This window comes from Ursus arctos, unplaced genomic scaffold (assembly GCF_023065955.2).
Source record: "Ursus arctos isolate Adak ecotype North America unplaced genomic scaffold, UrsArc2.0 scaffold_21, whole genome shotgun sequence".
In the NCBI taxonomy this organism is placed as follows: Eukaryota; Metazoa; Chordata; class Mammalia; order Carnivora; family Ursidae; genus Ursus; species Ursus arctos.
Window position 1 is genome coordinate 21927257 of NW_026622886.1, and position 19566 is coordinate 21946822.

At 36.3% G+C, this 19566-nt stretch overlaps 1 protein-coding gene across 2 annotated transcripts; it reads left to right on the top strand.

The window, feature by feature from the left end:
* The first annotated feature begins 983 nt into the window (after nt 1-983).
* On the top strand, nt 984-10318 carry LUM (lumican). 2 transcript variants are annotated; one of them, XM_048217921.2, is made up of 4 exons: nt 984-1234; nt 3120-3390; nt 5798-6680; nt 9487-10318. In XM_048217921.2, exons 3-4 carry the CDS (start codon nt 5819-5821, stop codon nt 9639-9641), a joined length of 1017 nt encoding a protein of 338 aa, XP_048073878.1. In that variant the 5' UTR covers nt 984-1234; nt 3120-3390; nt 5798-5818; the 3' UTR covers nt 9642-10318. The 2 variants fall into 2 exon arrangements, with proteins under 2 accessions (XP_048073878.1, XP_026355696.1); XM_026499911.4 differs by lacking the exon at nt 984-1234 and having other exon boundaries at nt 2948-3390.
* The last annotated feature ends 9248 nt before the right edge of the window (nt 10319-19566 follow it).

Consider the following 19566-nt stretch of genomic DNA (forward strand, 5'->3'; position numbering starts at 1 on the left):
GTGGGGTGCTGGTAACACAGTAGTTCTAGCAATTCACATGGAAAGAAAAAAAAAAAAAAGACCTGCTTAGAACTTGGGAAATTTGTTTAACCGTACCCATCAGTTTGATGATCTCTGAGATTCGTTCCAAATCTGTGATTCTATAACTCTATGAAAAATAACGAATAACAGCTATACAACATTAAGCATTTCAACGTATCAGTCACTTATACAGGTAGCCATCCCCCTATCTGTAGTTTTGCTTTCCACAGTTTCAGTTACTCATAGCCACCTGGGGTCCGGAAGCAGATGACAATATATCAGAAGGTCAATAGTAGCCCGATGCTACATCACATTGGCCACATCATGCACCTCGCTTGATTTCGTCACGGAGGTGTTCTGTCATCTCACATCATCACAAGAAGCAAGCGGGTGAATACAGTACAGGAAGATATTTTGAGAAAGAGAGAAAGAGACCACATTCACATAACTAGCCTTATGGTATAGTGTTATAATTATTCTATTATTAGTTATTGCTGTTACTCTCTTACTGTGCCTAATTTATAAATTAAACATTATCGTAAGGATGAACGTATAGGAAAACATAGTTATATAGAGGGTTTGATACTATCTGAGGTTCCAGGTATCCAGTGGGGGGCTTGGAACGTATCTTCCCATACTGTGCTGCGCCACGCCCTATACCAACGGCGTTAGACAGATAGGGTCTGATGCTCGTAACTTTTCCTACAGACCTCATCAGACCCATTTTAAAGATGAAGACACTGAAACTACCAAGATCACTTCTTTTAAAATAAATGTTTACTCCTGATCGCTTACTTAAGTTTCTAAATCTGTATCTATCTCTCCACAAAGTCTGAGCTCTTCATTACTATCTTACTCCAGGACCGACTTTTCAGACATCACCAGCTAGCGTAGGACAAACAGAATCTGGCGTCAGAATGATTCTGACAAAGGAAACAGGCAAGTTGTGGTGAGCCTGGAAGCTGTGACAAATGCAGGGCTGGATTCAGAATGAGGTAGATGAAAGGGTCGTAATGTTCCCCATCATCCTCGCTGGTCTCAGGCCACGGAGGGAATGCAGTGGGCGGGCTGAGGGGGCAACTCAATCACTTGAACATGGATTTTGATGAAACCTCCAAAGTCTATTGCCACAAACGACCTGACTCATTTGCCGGGGTAGAGAGCTCGTACCTCAGCCAGAGGTCTGCATGTGGATGTGGGCGTGTGTGTGCATGTAAGTGTGTGACGTGCAAGGCAAGAAACTACTGCTCAGTTATTATTATTATTATTATTATTATTATTATTATTATTTTTGCCTTTTAGAAACCGTTGCCTAGTTAATATCTCAGCTCTCAGCCGTAATAGTATTGTCAGTAAAATGTCTTAAACTGATTCAGTTAACTACCTTGTTTTAACTCAATCTTGTTCACCCTCTCCTCAATGGATAAATATTTCAAGATTTTGTTCTTCCATTTACTCATTAAGTGACTTCTAGTAAATTATTTAGACTGAGTCTCCATTTCTACCTCTGAAAATGTGGTAATAATACTTACATGGATTTTAAAGCATAAAACTTAAAATTTAAAAAAAATGTGAAAATTCTGAGAATAAAGCATGGGATAAAATACACTATAAGCAGTAATTTTATTTCTTTCTAATGGGCTCAAGAAGTATGCTTTAAAATTTGCAATATCCAATTTTTGGTCTCACAGAACTGGTTTTATAAAAAAAGAGAGTATATGCTGATCGTGTCAGCTTCACAATGAGCTAAATATAACTCAATGCATTTAAACTCTATTACAGATGCTACAACACATTTATTGCTTCATAAAGAAAAATCCTAGGAATTGATTGTTGGAATTTTTCAAACAAAATCTTGGATTAGAGGATTCGACACTTCTAAGTTAATGCTCAGAATTGTTTAAAATATCTTCTTACAATGAACCACTTTATTATGTCTTTTTTTCTGATTTCAAGTTTATTCACTTTATTATAAAACTGAGGCCTTTCTATAATTTTCTTAATAATAATGCAATGCTATGCTACGAATCACTTTACAATTCTGTGAGTTACTTTCAAGAAGATTATCTTTTATTTTTTTAACAGTTCCATGACCAAAAACAAGGCATTTATTCCAATATTAATTTTTCAGGCAAATGCATTAGTGGTCAGGGAGATTTACTTTCCACAGGTCTCTTGCTAAAAGTGACATATTTAAGTTATTTTAAAAGGGAAAAATCTTACAATGTGTCAATTTATGTTAAAATATCCTATTCTAAGAGTTCCTGTAAACACAAGGAAAATTTTGGAGGAAAAATAAATTCTATAAATACGCTGATATAATCACAAAGTGAAATAGACAAGAATTGAGTATATGGCTTATTTGTAAAAAGCATGCATCAGGAACTGACAATTAAAGATATATCAGACCAGGCCTTTGGGAGATTACAACTCTGCATAACTTTTAGTTTTGGGGGGGGGGGGGGATATTGCTAGCCTGCAACGAGAGAGTGAAAGATTACTGCCTTGTGATATTTTCAGTGTGCAATTTTTTCATGTTCTTTTATGTTTTTTTGGCATTAAGCTATAGAATACCATCCCCAAGTAAGGTTTTGGATGAATTCCTAAATTAAATCCACAAAATAAGAAACAGGCAGGACATTGCTGATTGATTCCAGATCTGAAGAGCATAAAATGAATCCCCTTAACATAAGAAATAAACTGGCAATGTTGATATTTACCTTTTCCGTCAGAGTGTCAATGAAGCATATTTTCACATTTTGGAAATGAACATAAGTTACCTCCCTGGCCCCAAATTAACGTAGTCCAAGTAAATCAATATAAACTTTAAGAGTCATGGGCAAGAAAAGATTCAATTTCCCTGAAGACTCACTTGCATTTTCCTGACATTATTTGTTCTGTTCACGACTTAGGGGACCTTTAGATGAACCTGAGAGTTGAGAGAGTAGCACCTAATTGTCGCCACAGCTCCAGAGGGAAGGAGCTTTGCAAGAGAAATGCTCCCACAGTAGATGCTTCATTTGCAGCAGGGCTCAATTCTTGGTTAAAAGCTATGGTATTTGGGCTAGTTAAGCATGACTCTCTCTCCCATTCCATAGGGAATGAGCGGGGCAGTCCTTGCTCCCCACGTCCACCTGCACTTCGTTAGAGAGCAGAATGCTCACATGCCACCCCGCAAGATCCCCACGATGACATAACGCCATGCAGAGACTGGCGTGACTGGGCTGGGTTTCCCCCCCTTCGGCTCTTGTATCACTAAGAATCTGGCAGCCAGTTCCGTCCTGACAGAGTTCACAGCATATATTGGTGGATTCTTGTCCATAGTGCATCTGCTTTAAGAATTAACGAAAGCAGTGTCAAGACAGGAAGGTAAGTGCTGTTTTAACTATAGCACTGGGGATGCTGACTGTTTGGGACGGTGTTTATTGTAACAGGAACAGAAAAAATTCCAGAGCAACTTTGCCAATTGCTGTTCAACAGCAAATCCACAGTTTTGAGCATTTACTTTCACGTTTTGCTTAATGTGCTTTCCCTGATTTATGGATTTGAGATAAATTTTACAAAGTATATGCTGCATTGCTTGGCAAAGGAAGCTCTACAAAGTTTCAGAAATCGGAATGAGAAAATATTTAAACTAGACATAGTGAAAAAAAGTATGGTGATTAAAATGTTTGTTATTTTATGCTAATTACTGATATATGTTAGTGCTGTTAGAACCTAATTTTGGAGCAAGGAAAGGCCATTTCCATTAGATTTCAAAATACGTTGCGATAAATATATTGTTATAATTTGTTACAATTGACAATAAGCATATTATAAAATGTGAGCTAAAGAACTTAGACACTTATGAGTTACTTATTTCTGTTTTGTTAATTTTATCGATTTGTTTTTTGGATGTATGTCTTGAAAAAACATGTTTTAAAGAAATTCTGGGAAAGATGATTTACTTTTTGAGAAAAGCATTTCCTCCATAGCCACAGGTATTTGGAAAAAACTAGGAAAAAACAAAGTGTGCTTTTGCTTCATAGGGGATTCATTATATGGTCACAAACTCTCTTTGAATTCAGAGCCCTTGTTTTTCCTCTGCCAAAAAGTATGGAAGCATTTTTTCATTACTATTCAATACTCATATTATAGTGACCATGAGTATTTTCGTGTATACTCAATTTAAAATAAATGGAAGCTTTTTAATGAAGCCAGACAAATCTTTACAACATTAACATATGATAACTTACAAAGAATGCTGTAATTACATTTACACTATGTAATTGTTCTCATGGCCAAGTCCTGTCAACTAAATTAAATGACGCCATCGTAATCTTAGGGAATAATTTGCCAAGAATCTGGCTACGTGTTACATTATGTCAGCTATCAGAGTGATTCTAACAACTTTTTTGAGGGTTTCATCTGCTGAAATAAAGTGCCTTATAATTGCAAGTTGAAGCAAAGAAAAGATGTCTCAACTTCTGATACTAAAAAATCCCACTTATCCCAAACTACCTAGATACAAAGCTTGTACCATATTTATCACAAGAAGATATATGATTTTATGGTATCTAATGGAATGTGGATCCTGCCTCGCATTTTGATTTCCCTCCTGGAGTCACCCCCCCCCCCCGCCCCGCCCCAGCCATAACTCTCCACTCTACGAAAGTCCAACTCTTGACCTAAATTGCTAACCCTGTACTCCCTCAAGCAATCGAAATGTACTTTTTTGAGCCTCACCTTAGAAACATGTTCATATGAGAAGATCACTGTCATAGCTCGTTTTTAGTTTATATTCTCAATTTTGTCCTTTCCTACATAGCTCTTAATGCCACTGTTAAATACAGACTTTCCTCAGGTCCACCTCTTTCCCACTTCCATGCTGTGAGGGCACTAAGAACCCAGATAAATGAGCCATGTCTTCTTAAATTTTGGCATGAGGAAAGTAGAGAACTTGTGAGTTGTTGACAAAGGCAAACTTTAATTCAAAACTTGAAAATAATATATTCTTCTCTACCAGCTGGATGTCTTTATAGCTTTAACATTTTTTTTTAGAATTTGTGACATTTCCCTGATTAACAAAAAGTCATTTCTAAAACTAATGTACTAAATATTAATTTTGGAACGCAGTTGTGCAATGTGCCTAAACGTATGGAATACTAAAGGAAAGTCAAAATAATAGGCACACACCCCCCCCACCAAGAATTCTGTTCCTCCTCCTCAGAACCAACAATACCCAGACATTTTTAAAGGAATGTACCGCCTCTCACACACACATACATAAGAACAGCTTTCCTCTGGGCAAAACCATAGATTGCCCATGTTTCCAGGAAGGGTCTTCTTAATGGGACATTTTAATGATGGTGAATGGTAGGCTACAGAGTATGGTTTACAATTGTCTTTTCATTTCCATTTTTCTGGTTTTGAAGGATGTTCTGAAGCAGTGTACTATCATGGTGGCCAGTGGGCACCACCCAGAAACCTAGTGCAGGAAGGCATTTCATTAAGGAATGACCTAGGAGATTGACTGGACACTTGGGCCTGGCTCGCCCAGAAGGGGGCGCATGTGCACGCAGTCTAACCTGAACCTTGTTCACCGCACCAGGAGTTGTACACATGTACATCCTTCTCGTGGTGCTTAAATAAAAACTAAAAAGACATCATTAGATGCTCTCGAAAAGCACTATAAAATCATAAAGTACCCATTTGTTAATGCATTTAACATGGCAAAGCCAATATCCTTTTCCTGAAAGTATACCACTGTATAATAGTATGTTTCCACTTTATTTAGGATTCAAAGCATTTGCCAAAAATGAATCTCGGTGTGTTTACTCTCCTCTTGGCAATAATTGGCGGTGCCAGTGGCCAGTACTATGACTACGATTTCGCGCTACCGATTTATGGGCTATCATCACCAAACTGCGCTCCAGAATGTAACTGCCCGGAAAGCTACCCATCAGCCATGTACTGCGACGAGCTGAAATTGAAAAGTGTGCCCATGGTGCCTCCTGGAATCAAGTATCTTTACCTTAGGAATAACCAGATCGACCATATTGATGAAAAGGCCTTTGAAAACGTAACTGATCTGCAGTGGCTCATTCTGGATCATAACCTGCTAGAAAATTCCAAGATAAAAGGAAGAATTTTCTCTAAACTGAAGCAATTGAAGAAGCTGCATATCAATCACAACAACCTGACGGAGTCGGTGGGCCCACTTCCCAAATCGCTGGTGGACCTGCAGCTCACGCACAACAAGATCCAGAAGCTTGGCTCCTTCGATGGGCTGGTAAACCTGACTTTTGTCCACCTTCAACACAATCAACTGAAAGAGGATGCTGTTTCAGCTGCGTTTAAAGGTCTCAAGTCCCTCGAGTACCTTGATTTGAGCTACAATCAGATGGCCAAACTGCCTTCTGGTCTTCCAGCATCTCTTCTGACTCTCTACTTGGACAACAATAAGATCAGCAACATCCCTGATGAGTATTTCAAACGTTTTAACGGACTGCAGTATCTGCGTTTATCTCATAATGAACTGGCTGATAGCGGAGTCCCTGGAAATTCTTTTAACGTGTCATCCCTGCTTGAGCTGGATCTCTCCTATAATAAGCTTAAAAACATACCGACCGTCAATGAGAACCTTGAAAATTACTACCTGGAGGTCAATGAACTCGAAAGTAAGTAGAAAGCGGTGCCTGTCCTTGGCTGATGTTTCCTCAAGCTTTTAAATGCCTAAACTGTGCAGCATAAATATTGTCTCTGGCTCCATTAACAAAAAATGAAGGAAAATGCCAACAAAATATCCCTCTAATTCAAATATAGAAGAATTCTAGCTCAGTTATTTATCCAATGTCTGGCCTCTCTAGGAGTGTCCGGATAAGAAACCATTAAGCTTATAGAACTTAAACACGAATTTCTTCAAATTTAATATTTTGGGCTAATTAATCCTGCTATGTTATCTCTCAGTATTTATTTGTCATTATTTGCCTCTGTCATGATTTAGACTTGTGCCCTACATTTATTTCTTGGCAAGGTCTAGCTGAGGGAGGAACAAACAAGTCCAGAAGAGGGCTAGCTAGCAGGGCTTTCAAACATTCCTGCTGCTTATCTCCAGAGCAACTCACGCATACTCGTGGTCTCCTCTGACACCGTTACTTGGGCCTCAACATGTTATGCTGCCATCACTGACCATCATCTACCCCTGCCATCTGTGTTATAATGTGTGTGTCTTTACAGTGTTCTTAAGAAGATGGAGGAAATTAAGGAGGAAAGAAGGAATATCATGAGGGTTTGGAATTTATTTTAATGGGACTAAAGTTCCCCCTCTTTTATACACAACACTTCACCTCATTTGATTTTTGCACAGTTTCTCCTTCCTTTCTCTTGCTGTCACAGTTGTTTTTTATTTACCTTCTGGGTGAGAATTTGACCTGATCCACTTTGGACTATTTATGTAGTCTTCTGGTCTTCTGGGTTATATTTCAGTTTAAGCCATACTGATTCAGGTGGGAAACTGAAATTCACCATTCTCCACCTTATTCTTTAACAAAGGGTGACAGAAGAGAAAACCTATGGTTCATGGTTGTTTAAATAAGAAGTCGGGTGGGAAACATTGATTAACTCATAAAATAATTGTATCAGCAAAGTAATCTATAGAACTTGAACATCTTTATACCATGGAAGTTGGTTCTTCTGTCATATTGGATAAGGATATTGACATTACTATCCAAAAGATTCCAGCGTGACTTATTAGTATGATACTTTGTAATTCTGCAACAATTTTGTGTAACTTCTGGTAGGGTTGGGGTGTTCTCAAGAAGGAGACCATGATTGCCAGCTCTGAAATGCCATACATCCTGTCTCGTGTCTGGAAAGCTTGCTTGTCATACAATACAAAGTAAAGCTATCACAGCTGGACCCTTACAGCCATTTCCAGTGGAAAATTCACTATGTGGCAATAGATGGCCTCACATTATAAAACATTTGTGGTTAGGAGGAAGGATAACTCAGACAACCCAAAATGCTAATGGGATTTAAGATGTTAAAGGGCTGAAGAAACTTGATAGATTTGGTTGGTGGAGGTTAACCACGTGAGTGGGACTACCTCATACTCTGAGACAAGAAAGGGGAGAGAGAGACAGATGCAGGAACATTTGAAGGTATAAAGACCAGAACGAATACAAGATGGTGGAGGTGATATAGAAGATGGGAAAGGTGGTCTATGGAAGAAACGCCAATGGTCCCTCAGTACCAAGCTGAGCTTGAAACCACACTGCCCGACCCACATGGTCATTTGAAAATGAGTAGTTAGTTACTTTCATTCTTATCCTTGATATTTAGATATATATATTTCAGAAATTCTTGTTGCTTGACCTTTCATGTATGCCTTCAATTCAGCTTATTTTGCTACATAAAAATTATGTATACCAATCATCCACATTCTCTTAAGATAACAAGAGCCCTTGATATTTTTCTAATATTAGAGAATATATAGCCAAAGAGTATTTATCATATTCTAAACTTCCAACTTTAAGCATTAGTCTAGTCATAGATTTTCCTAATGTAAAGTAATTTGGCAAAGAGGGCAACATTAAAAGGACATCAGTAGCTATTCAGCACGTATCGAGAGCTAGCACTGTGCATGTGTGAAGTGACTTACATATCTCGATTACTGAGATCTTCATGTAACACAGTGTGATAGATATATCTAATAAGAAGATCAGGTAATTGTCCCAGAGTCACTCTGATGATCTAACTAGAATTTGAGAATGGAAGAAGGTAACACTAGAGGGGACCAGATAAGATTAAATGGAACTAGGCATGAGCAGACATAGACAGTTTCTGTGTACACGCAGAGAGCATGCAATCCAAGAACAGCCTTCGTGTCTATTCAAACTTAAATCGGTTTCTCATTTGTGGAAGCTTTTTCTTCCCACAGAAGAAAAGGACATGAGCTCCAATTATGGACATTCCGTGACTTGGTTTTTGCTTTGGAGTTTTGAATTATTGTCAAAAAGTGTGTTTGTTGGAAAACTCTTCAGAGGTCATCTAGTTAATCCGTCTTATTTTAAGATACAAAAACCCAAGATGCTTATTTAGGTGAGGTTGCTCATACAATAGCACCAATCTCAGATTTCTTCGAGCTAGACAAAATGTTTCAAAAGAGTACTTAGATAATATGACACATTAATTGAATGTTTTTCTAAAATCAAATATTTCTAAATGCAACACTTATAATCAATAAGTTCTATTCTGTCAAAAATTCCACAGAATGTCCTGATCTACCATCAGCATTCTTTTCTAAATATTGCTGTGTCATTTGGTAGCTTGAAATACTCCTTTAGCAGTTCCAAATTCAGAGATGCATCAAATATTAGGAAAGAGTCCTAATAGATATTATTATGGATTTGAGCATTTTTTAAGTAATCATTTCAAGCCCATGTACTAAAAAAATAGTGAACATTTCTATTCTTTAATTTGCAGAGTTTGAAGTAAAGAGCTTCTGTAAGATCCTGGGACCATTATCCTACTCCAAGATCAAGCATTTGCGTCTGGATGGCAACCGTCTTACCCACACCAGTCTGCCACCTGAGATGTATGAATGTCTACGTGTAGCAAATGAAATCACTGTTAATTAATATCTACTAATTCCAATTCTATTGAGGTGTACCCTGGAGCAACATTTTATGGTTATGTTTTGTGTGTGTGTCAATTTTCATAGTATTCATTTTTTGTCACTGTTTATTACTTCCATGAATTTCAAATTCTGAGGGAAATGTTTTGTAAACATTTTACTACCTTTTTTAAAAGAAAAGATGAAAGGCAGGCCTATTTCATCACAAGCACAGACGCAGACACACACGGAGACAACAAACTTGATGCTTTATTTGTAAATGTAGTGTTTCCTACATCTCTACTGTCAAATGTTGTGCAAAGTCTTCTACTGGTTGAATGGAAGTCAGCCGAGTATTATAATTCCTAATCTTAACTTAATGTGCCAAAAAGCACGGGCTACACACGTACGGTTGTTCACTGTCTTGAATCAAATGATCTCAAATTTCAATGTTCAAATTTGTTTAGCTGAAAAAGAGATGGTAAATTTTGAGACCAATGATTTTGCAAAATACTAGACCAAATTCATGAAGCCACAGACACTAAGAGCAATATTTTTAGCATTAAGAATTTATATAGTTACCTAGTGAAACTTTTCTTTTCTAGAATTATTTTTCACTCTAAATCACGTGTACGTTCCTTTTTAATCATTTGCATGTTATGTTTAACAAGCTAATAACAAAATAAAACATAGCAAATGGCATCACTGTGTTTTTTATGAAGTTTGTATCTCTCATATATAAAATAATAGATTAGAATTTTAAAAATATCTTTAGTCTGCAAAATTTTACTTATGTTAAATAGAATTTTCCACTAAATAAATTGTCTGTCTCTAGCAACCATTTGAAAAAAGCTTTAAAACACATCTTAAAATATGCACTTAAAAGTGTGCAGATCTCAATTTTGGTTCATGTTGGGGGAAGTAATCCTCTGGACACCAACTGGGTGGCCTACAATTCAACTCAATTCTGATGTATCTCTAGGTAGATACTGTCAGATTTCACAGGTCAAGGGTTCAGTCAATTAAGACACGCTGCACCCTTGTGCTTCAGATGTCAATGAAAAGTCCAGGTTGTTGCCTGAACTTCTGACCAACTGACAGTAAATCAGAGGTTCCTATGACTCCCTCCTTGGACACAATTAATTTGCTAGAAAGGTTCACAGAACTCAGGAATGCTGTTTACTCACTAGATTACCAGTTTATTCACAAGGATATGACTCAGGAACAGCCAGATGGAGGTGCACAGGGCAGGGTAAGTGGGAAACGCACAGAGCTTCCATGCCTTCTCCAGGTTCACCACTCTCCCCAAATTCACCAATGCAGAAGTTCTCTGAACTCCATCATTTTGGGTTTTTATGGAGGCTTTGTTACACAGACAGGATTGATTAAATCATTGGCCACTGGCAATTGAAGTCAATTTCCAGCCCCTCTCCCCTCCCTGGAGGTCACCGAAATTTCCAACGCCCTAATTTCATGGTTGGTTCTCCTCCCGACCAGTCCCCATCCTCAGGTTACCAAAGTGCTCACCAAAAGTCACCTTATTATCATAACAAAAGACAACTTTATTGCTCTTATCAAAGGACATACCAAATATTTTAGGAGCTGTGAACCAAGAACCATGGACAAAGACAAAATATATATGATGAATGTATTTTGGCATCTGAATGACCAAATATACATTTTGTGTAAATCACAATATCAGAATTCTTAAATCTCACAACTTCCTTGGATAGTTAACATTATTTCCATTCTTGTTGGTTTTGCTGATTAATATATGATGGGAAATAGTAGGGCAAACAATTTATAAGAAATAACTTCTCCTTTATCTAGTTAACAATAAAGCATATATCTGGAGCCAAATATTATGCAATCAGAAACATACTTATCCTCTAGGAGTGCACAGACAGCCTCAGTTGTGTCTAAAACAAAGGACACATCTCCCTACAGCATACTATGTTTTAACAGAACATTTTTACTGAGCTCTACCTTATGGTAAAATAGCCCCTATCATCAAAGGACCATGATCAATTGAGTTGACTGGCATATATGTGAGATATATATTACATTAGGGACACTGTATAGTTTTGATTGTCATGTCTTTTCTACATAAAGATAAGTTCCTCAAGCTGTGATTGTACTTTCAGGCCATTTCTTGGTATGAACTTAAAGTCTATTTTTTTTCCTCAATAAACCTATGATATAGGAGAAATAAAAATAAATTTTCCTGGCCCTACCTATAAAAAAAAAGTCACCATTAATCTTTTGAAACTTACTCTTAAGTAGGTAATAGAGAATGTGCCATAAATTCTCTTTTAGAATTCATGTTATAGACCTAAACGAATTTTGTCTTTATATCGCTTTGGAAAAAACATCTTGTCAGCTGGCAGTCTGTATCTTTAAAAACCTTTGATTTATCTCTATCCAAAGTCATATATTATTCTTAAGCTAAAAAAAAAAAAAAAAAAGCAAAACTATAACTTTTAAACAGTAATTTCCTTTGTATATGTGGTTGGTTGACAAGGACCAAATTAAGCACAGTGACACTTTGATTAGAAGCATTTGGGGAAGGCACTAGTTAGATACTGTTTTGAAACAGCTCCCCTTTCTAGAGACCAGACCCCATTAATTCAGAGCAGAGCAAGAGAAAAGAAGCTTCTTGCTTGCTTCTTCACTCATTGTGACAGCCCTCCAGGAAAGGAGATTGGAGACTCTTCATCTGCTCTTTCCTCATTGCCTTACTGCTACCCCAGCCGCGGTAGTGTTTTTCAACATTTCAAGTGTATAATTAGCATGATGAAATGCTTTTCTAAATACCAGACATGATGTCTCAGATACAGAGAACCAGTAAATTAAACAATGTAGGATTCTACACTTTCTAAAGATATGTTTTATTTATTTATTTATTTATTTATTTATTTATGTGAGAGAGAGAGAGGGAGAGATTGAGGGGAGGAACAGAGGGAGGGGGGCAAGCAGACTCCACACTGAGCATGGAGCCTGAAGCAAGGCTGGATCTCACAACCCTGAGACCATGACGTGAGCCAAAACTGAAAGTCGGATGCTTGATGCACTAAGCCACCCAGGAGCCCCTCCACATTTTTGAAGAACCTACATGACGATTCTTATACTGGTGGTCAGTGATACACATCTTTAAAAACAATGGCTAAGTGAGATCAAGCCATTGAAATCCCAAACAGTTAAAAAGCAGAAGAGTCCTTTTCTCTAGAGAAGCAGAATAGAAAGAGGTCTGTTGTTAGCAATATACATACACTAGAATACATATTATCTTTCCTGTATGCTAATTTGTTTAAGATCTCTAACCATCAGTTTCTTCAAGTGTAAGCAAGGAATAAAAACACTAACTTCATAAAGATATCATGAGACACTTCTGTCACCCAACTAACTTAGAGTTGTGTAGATTCTTTCTTTTTTCTTTTTTCTTTCCTTTTTCTTTTTTCTTCTTTTTTTTTTTTTTTTTTTGCTTTTGTAGATACTTCTTTTTTTTTTTTAAGATTTTTTTAAATTTATTTGACAGAGAGAGACACAGCTAGAGAGGGAACACAAGCAGGGGGAGTGGGAGAGGGAGAAGCAGGCTTCTAGCAGAGGAGCCTGATGTGGGTCTCGATAATCCCAGAACCCCGGAATCACGCCCTGAGCCAAAGGCAGACACTCAACGACTGTGCTACCCAGGCGCCCCTGTAGATACTTCTTATCTGCCTCTGGTTCTTTCTCTCCAGACTGGCTGTACTCTGTTAAAGAGAGATGGCTCAGAATTTACTTTGATTAAATTTTCAAGACGGGTACTGGGGAAAATGGTTAACAACCAGATGAATTTAAATTAGGAAGTTCTATCAACTGTCTTGCTAAAAACAATGATTCTGATTTTGTCTCCTCCTTGAGAACCCCATGAATGGGTTAAAGTAATGATGAATATGGATTCTTTCTTTCCTAAGATCTTTTCCTGAGATTGCATCAATGAAGACTTAACTGGAGACCCTAATTCTGGAGGAAAATAGAAAAATGAGAAATGTTCCTTTTTATTCTCAACATCTCCATTTGAAGATCAGGGTTAGGTCATGCCTTTACGGTGAAGGAAAACGATGATGTACTCGGGCTTTGAGGTTTGCAAGGAATTATCATGCCCTAATAAGTACGAAAAATACAGATGGATGAGAGACCGCTAAATGAGCCAGAGGAATGTTGATTTCTTAGTTAAAAGTTCTCCAACTGGTAATAGCTGCTTTCAGAAATAGTGGAGAGTTTAAAAGGTTGGTTTTACAGAGGACTATGGATTTATTTCCTTGTGATCTTTTATGTTTGGGGTTCCGGTTTTTTCTATAGCTGTAATTTTATCATAATGATGGCCTTAGATTTTTCTTTGGTTGGGTTTTGCAACCATCATAAATACTTGCTTAACATTTTGCTCACAAATAAAAGAAGACACTCATTTGATTTAAAGTGAACTCTAAGGCAACTTTATGAACAGAGCAAAAATAACCATGTTGTAAAAGTTAAGGAAGATATGCCGTAAGTATAGGAAACAAATAGAAATACATTTTTAAAATATGTAGCTAGTTATATTTGCTTATTCACTCATGCATTCCGTAGATTTTGTTTCCTAATAAAGTATAAGAAATGAAACTACAGCCACATGCAGGGAAAAGTAGATATTTAGGCAGCATAAAGTGAGTGAGGCCCCAGGCATCTTCAACTCACTTTGATGGCCCTGAGATTCCACTTCTATTGTGTAGTTCTTCTTGCTTCACATTTTCATTGGTCCAAAGAGTATCGCCAACATGAGTGTCTTGTCCCTTAAAATGTAACTGCTGTTCTATAAAAAAGAATACATTCCATGTTCTAAAAATATTCAAGAGCCTTAGCTACTTTACCTATGGATTGGGTCTCAAATAAATCCCTTTCTATTCCTCCTGCCACCACTTGAAGATTTGCTCAAGTTGCTTAAAACTACTTACTAATGCACCATCATTTTCAAGATATGATCCAGGCTCCTCAGTGTAGCATACAAGGTAGCTAGGATATCAAGGGTTCTTTGTGATCTGGTCTTTGGTTATCTCTAGAGCCTTATCTCTTACCAGGCTTTGCCAGGATTCACCATGCACCATATGAAATCATTTGATATTGCCACCATACTTACCAGTTTGCAGTTGGTTTTGCTCTGGTGTCTATGAAAACTCTGTCCTTTCTTCCTAGAATCTCTTTATGTCCCTTCCACTTGAAAACACCTACACATCTTTCAAGACTCACCTTAAGCTACTCTGTTCCTTTCCCATAAATCCTTCTGACCCTTTCAGGTAGAATTAATATCTTTTATCATAAAAATCCTTTATCACACAAATAAAAATACTTTATCAAAGTTCTGAACTTTCCCTGCTATGTCTCCATCTGACCATTTCCATTAATTCATTCAATAAATATTCATTGAGCTTCTACTCTACTCCGCAAATGGCTTGGGTGTTAGGGATTCGATAAAATAAGACCAATAAGTTCCTCCCTGAACAAAATTGGCATTGATAAGGAGTTCAAACAATAACAGAATAACATGTACTCTATGAGTTGGTGTCATGTAGTGATAAGTGCTATGAAGAAGAATAAACTACCTGAAGGAACAACAGAGTGGAGAAGGAGTGGTGGTTTTTTTGTTGGTTGATAAGGAAAGAATTTCTAGGGAAAAGACTTAATTGTAATAATAATATTTACTTAAATTTTACTATGTATTTGATACTTCAGGGAATGCTCTTTATATATTTAACTCAAAAAAAAAAAATCTATACAATACACTCTTCCTTAATGGGGGAGAAAAACCAGAATGTAAGGTCAGACTTATTTTAAGTGTCATATTCCTCATGTGAGACCAGATCTCTGCTGTCGGAGTGCATGTTCTAACTCGGTAAGCTCCTGTGGCATTAAGAGGGGCTTAGATGTGTTTATATGTGTGTCTGTAAATTCCCTCTTCCCAGCCCTGACAAAACACAGGGCCTGATGATAAGTTCTGAAGAAGGGCGATTGAATAGACTTACCAAAATCAATCTGTGGTAGGAAATAAGAAGTCATGAAGGTCAATCTTGAGTCAGGCCTTTTCTGACAGGCTCCAGTACAATTGCTTCTGTTTTGGTCTCTGACTTCACAAGAAAATATTTCAGTTTACTTTAATTCATGGGAATCATCTACTTCTCTCTATTAAATTTATTTTGAACAGTGTTCTCCACTTTAAAACCTGGATATTGGATATAGGAATATCAATCTATCTTTTTCATATCTAATCTGTCAACCAATATCTGGCTAGATTTTCAAAATATATCACCAATCTGACTGTTTGCCCCTACTAGTCCAATCCACTGCCATCTTTCTTGTGAATAATGCTACGGCTCTCCAATGGATTTCAAAGTGGATTCAAGAGCCGAATCACACAGTTTATTCTCAAACAACAGTCAGGATGAGTCTTGAAAAATATGTCAGGTTACCCCAACTTTAATACCTGAAATATCTTCTCATCACACTTAAAGTTCAAAGCCCATACCAGAACCTTCAAGGTCATGTTCCCTCATCACTCTTCTCAACCATTTTCCTCCAACACACAGGTAACCTTGTTTCTTGAACTTGCCATTCTTAGTCCAGGGTTCTTGCATTTGTCTCAACTGTACCCCAACTATAGACACAGTTTATTTTCTGACCTCTGTTCAAAATTATCTACTTAGAGTGGTCTTCACTAATCAGTATAAAAAAGGATACTCTGTTGCTGTCTGTCCTTTATCGTGCTTTATTTATTTATTTTTTTAGTACTCATTAGAACTTGACATTGTACTATGCATAGTATATTTGTGGTTGTGTTTCTTTCCCCGTAATTAGAAGTAAATACCGCAAAGACAAAGAACTTACTTTTCTTCTCCCCAGGCTATATTCCTGGTGCTCAGAATAATGCCTACATATAGATTTCAATAAATTTATGTTAAAAAAAAAAAAACACCTCCTATGTACGTGGCCCTCTCACCCATATGCATTCATTGATTCTTTGTTACACTCTAGCATAGATTATCATAATTGTAAAACTGAAACTGAGGGAATAAAACTAGCAGCTAATATTACATTGCTATTAAAATGAGACATGAGACAAACTCAAAAGAGTTTTGTTGCTGCTGTTTTAATTGTTAAAGTTTCTCCTAAGCTCAGTGTTCTTGCTCATGGTGCTTTGTGATATAAAATGGAAAAAAAATGTTGGCTCAATAATGAGATAGTCAACTGTTGTAATGACTTCACACAAAACGTTGAGCAGTGAATTAAACCATAAAAGTCCTTTAAAGCATTCCAAAACCCATGTTCTTGATCTTGCTAGTTTATTTCTATTTGGTTGTTTTTGTTTTTAAATATATTAAGATGAATATGTTTTGCTTTAATATTCAATATCCTAAGTAGTATAGATGTTTTGAGAATCATTGATTTCTTAAGTGTGACAACGAAAGAAGTTACTAAAATAAAAAATAGACCAAAGGGACTACATCAAACTTAAAAATGTCTGCATGTCAAAAGAAACAATCAACAGAGTGAAAAGGCAACCTATGGATCGGGAGAAAATAATTGCAAGTCATATATCTGATATGGGGTTAATATCTAGCATACATAAAGAACTTTTGCAACTCAACAAGAATGAAAAAAAAATAAAATTTTAAATAATCCAATTTAAAAATGGGCAAGGGAAGAAACACTTCTCCAAAGAAGACATACAAATAACGAAGAAGCACATGAAACAATGCTCAACCTCAATAATCATTAGGGAAATGCAAATCAAAACCACATGTGATACCACCTCACTTCCATCGGGATGGTCATTAGTAAAAAGAACAGAAAATAATAAGTGTTGTCAAAGATGCAGAGAAGTTAGAACCCCTGTGCACTGTTGGTAGGAATGTAAAAAGATGCAGCCGTTATCGAAAACAGTATGGAGGTTCCTTGTAAAATTAAAAATAAAATTACCGTATATCCAGTAATCCTACTTCTGAGTATCTGTCCAGAAGAACTCACAGCAGGATCTTGAAGAGATACTTGTACACCTATCTTCACTGCAGCATTATTCACAATAGCAAAGAGGAAATAACCCAAATGTTCATCAACAGATGAATCGTTAAAGAAAACGTAATGTATACACACAATGGATATTTCACAGCCTTAAAAAACAAGGAAATGCTGTCACATGCCATACGGAGGAACCTAGAGGATATTATGCTAAGTGAAATACGCTAGTCGCAAAAGGGCATATGAAGTATGATTCCACCCATAAGAAATATCTAAGTCAAAAATCATACAAACAGAAAGCAGAAACTGTTAGCAAGTCCAGAGAGGAGAAGTGAAGGGTGATCAGTGTCTAATGGATATAAAGTTTCAATGTTGCAAGATAAAAATATTCTAGGGATCTGTTGCACAGTAATGTGACTATATTTAACAATATTGAATTGTACGATTAAAAATGGTCAAGATGATAAATGTAATGCTATGTGCTTTTGCCATAATAAAAAACAATCTAAAATTAGATATTGGGACTGCTGCACAGGTCTGTGAATATAATTAAAAACCCCACTGAATCATACACCTTGAAGGACAATTTTTATGGTTGTAAAAGGTAAACTGTGATTGTAAAAAATGAGTAAACAAGAAAGACTTGGGGGAAAAAAAGAAACAAATGGTAATTTTAGAAATGTAATATATAATTGTTGAAATAAAAATGGAGTTTTAGCAATAAAAAATACCCTTGATAAAAAAAACAACATAATGAATACATAAAGAACTGAGTAAGTACACTTAGAGAGTTACTGACCTATAAGATATATCAAGGGAAAAGTTTTGGAGAATGCTACAAAAAAAGGTAAGGAGATAGAAAAAAAAATGAGATTCAGAGTTAAGGAAGCTAAAATAAGTCTTTTTAATATAGGACCAAATGGAGACCAATAAGGAATTGAGAATGCAGGAGAGAAAATATTGAAAAAGGTAACAGCTGAAAATTTTTCTGAGCTGATTAAAAAGTCTGAATTCATTAATCCAGGAAGAAAAAAAAGACTCACAAAGCAACATCAGTTTGAATGATAGCAGATTTACACACACACACACACACACACACACACACACACAAGGAAGACAGGAGATAATGGTGTAACATCTTTAAGCACTTTGAGTAAACAACTAATAATATACAGTTGACTCTGGAACAACTTGTGTTTGAACTGTGTGAGTCCACTTGACGCACAGATTTTTTTTTTTATAAAACAGTACTGTAAATATATTTTCTCTTCCTTATAATTTTCTTAATAACATTTTCTTTTTTCTAGCTTCCTTTATTGTAAGAATACAGTCTATAACCCACAAAATATGTGTTAATTGACTGTTTATGTTATTGGTAAGGCTTCAGATATTAGTAGTTAAATTTGTTTGGAGTCAAAATTATATGCGGCATTTCCTCTGTGTAGAGGGTTGGCGTCCCACCCCCACATTATTCAAGGATGGACTGTGTATTTGCAAACATTATTTTTGAACAATTTCAGAATAAAGACACGTTATGGTTTACCACCTAGGAAATTATAAAGAATGATCTTCAAGGAGGAAGATGATCTCAGAAGAACTATTTAAAGAATAAGAAGAAAATTAAACAGAGTAAATGACAAGTATTTGACAAATAAAACATTGTAAGTATCAAATTATAATAATTATATCTTATTTGTGTATTTTTAAAAAAGATAATAGCAATCTTATATAGTATGTATGTATATATTATATACACACATATTTTATAAATTAGGAAAAGTAAAATAAGTGAACATGTTTAAAGCCCTTTTATCATTGGGGGGGTTCAACATAGTATTTCATTTTATTTTGTGTAAGGTAATTCTGTATGGTAAAATTTTAAGAGCAAGAAAAATCAATATAGTGTATAAATTAAAAGCCAG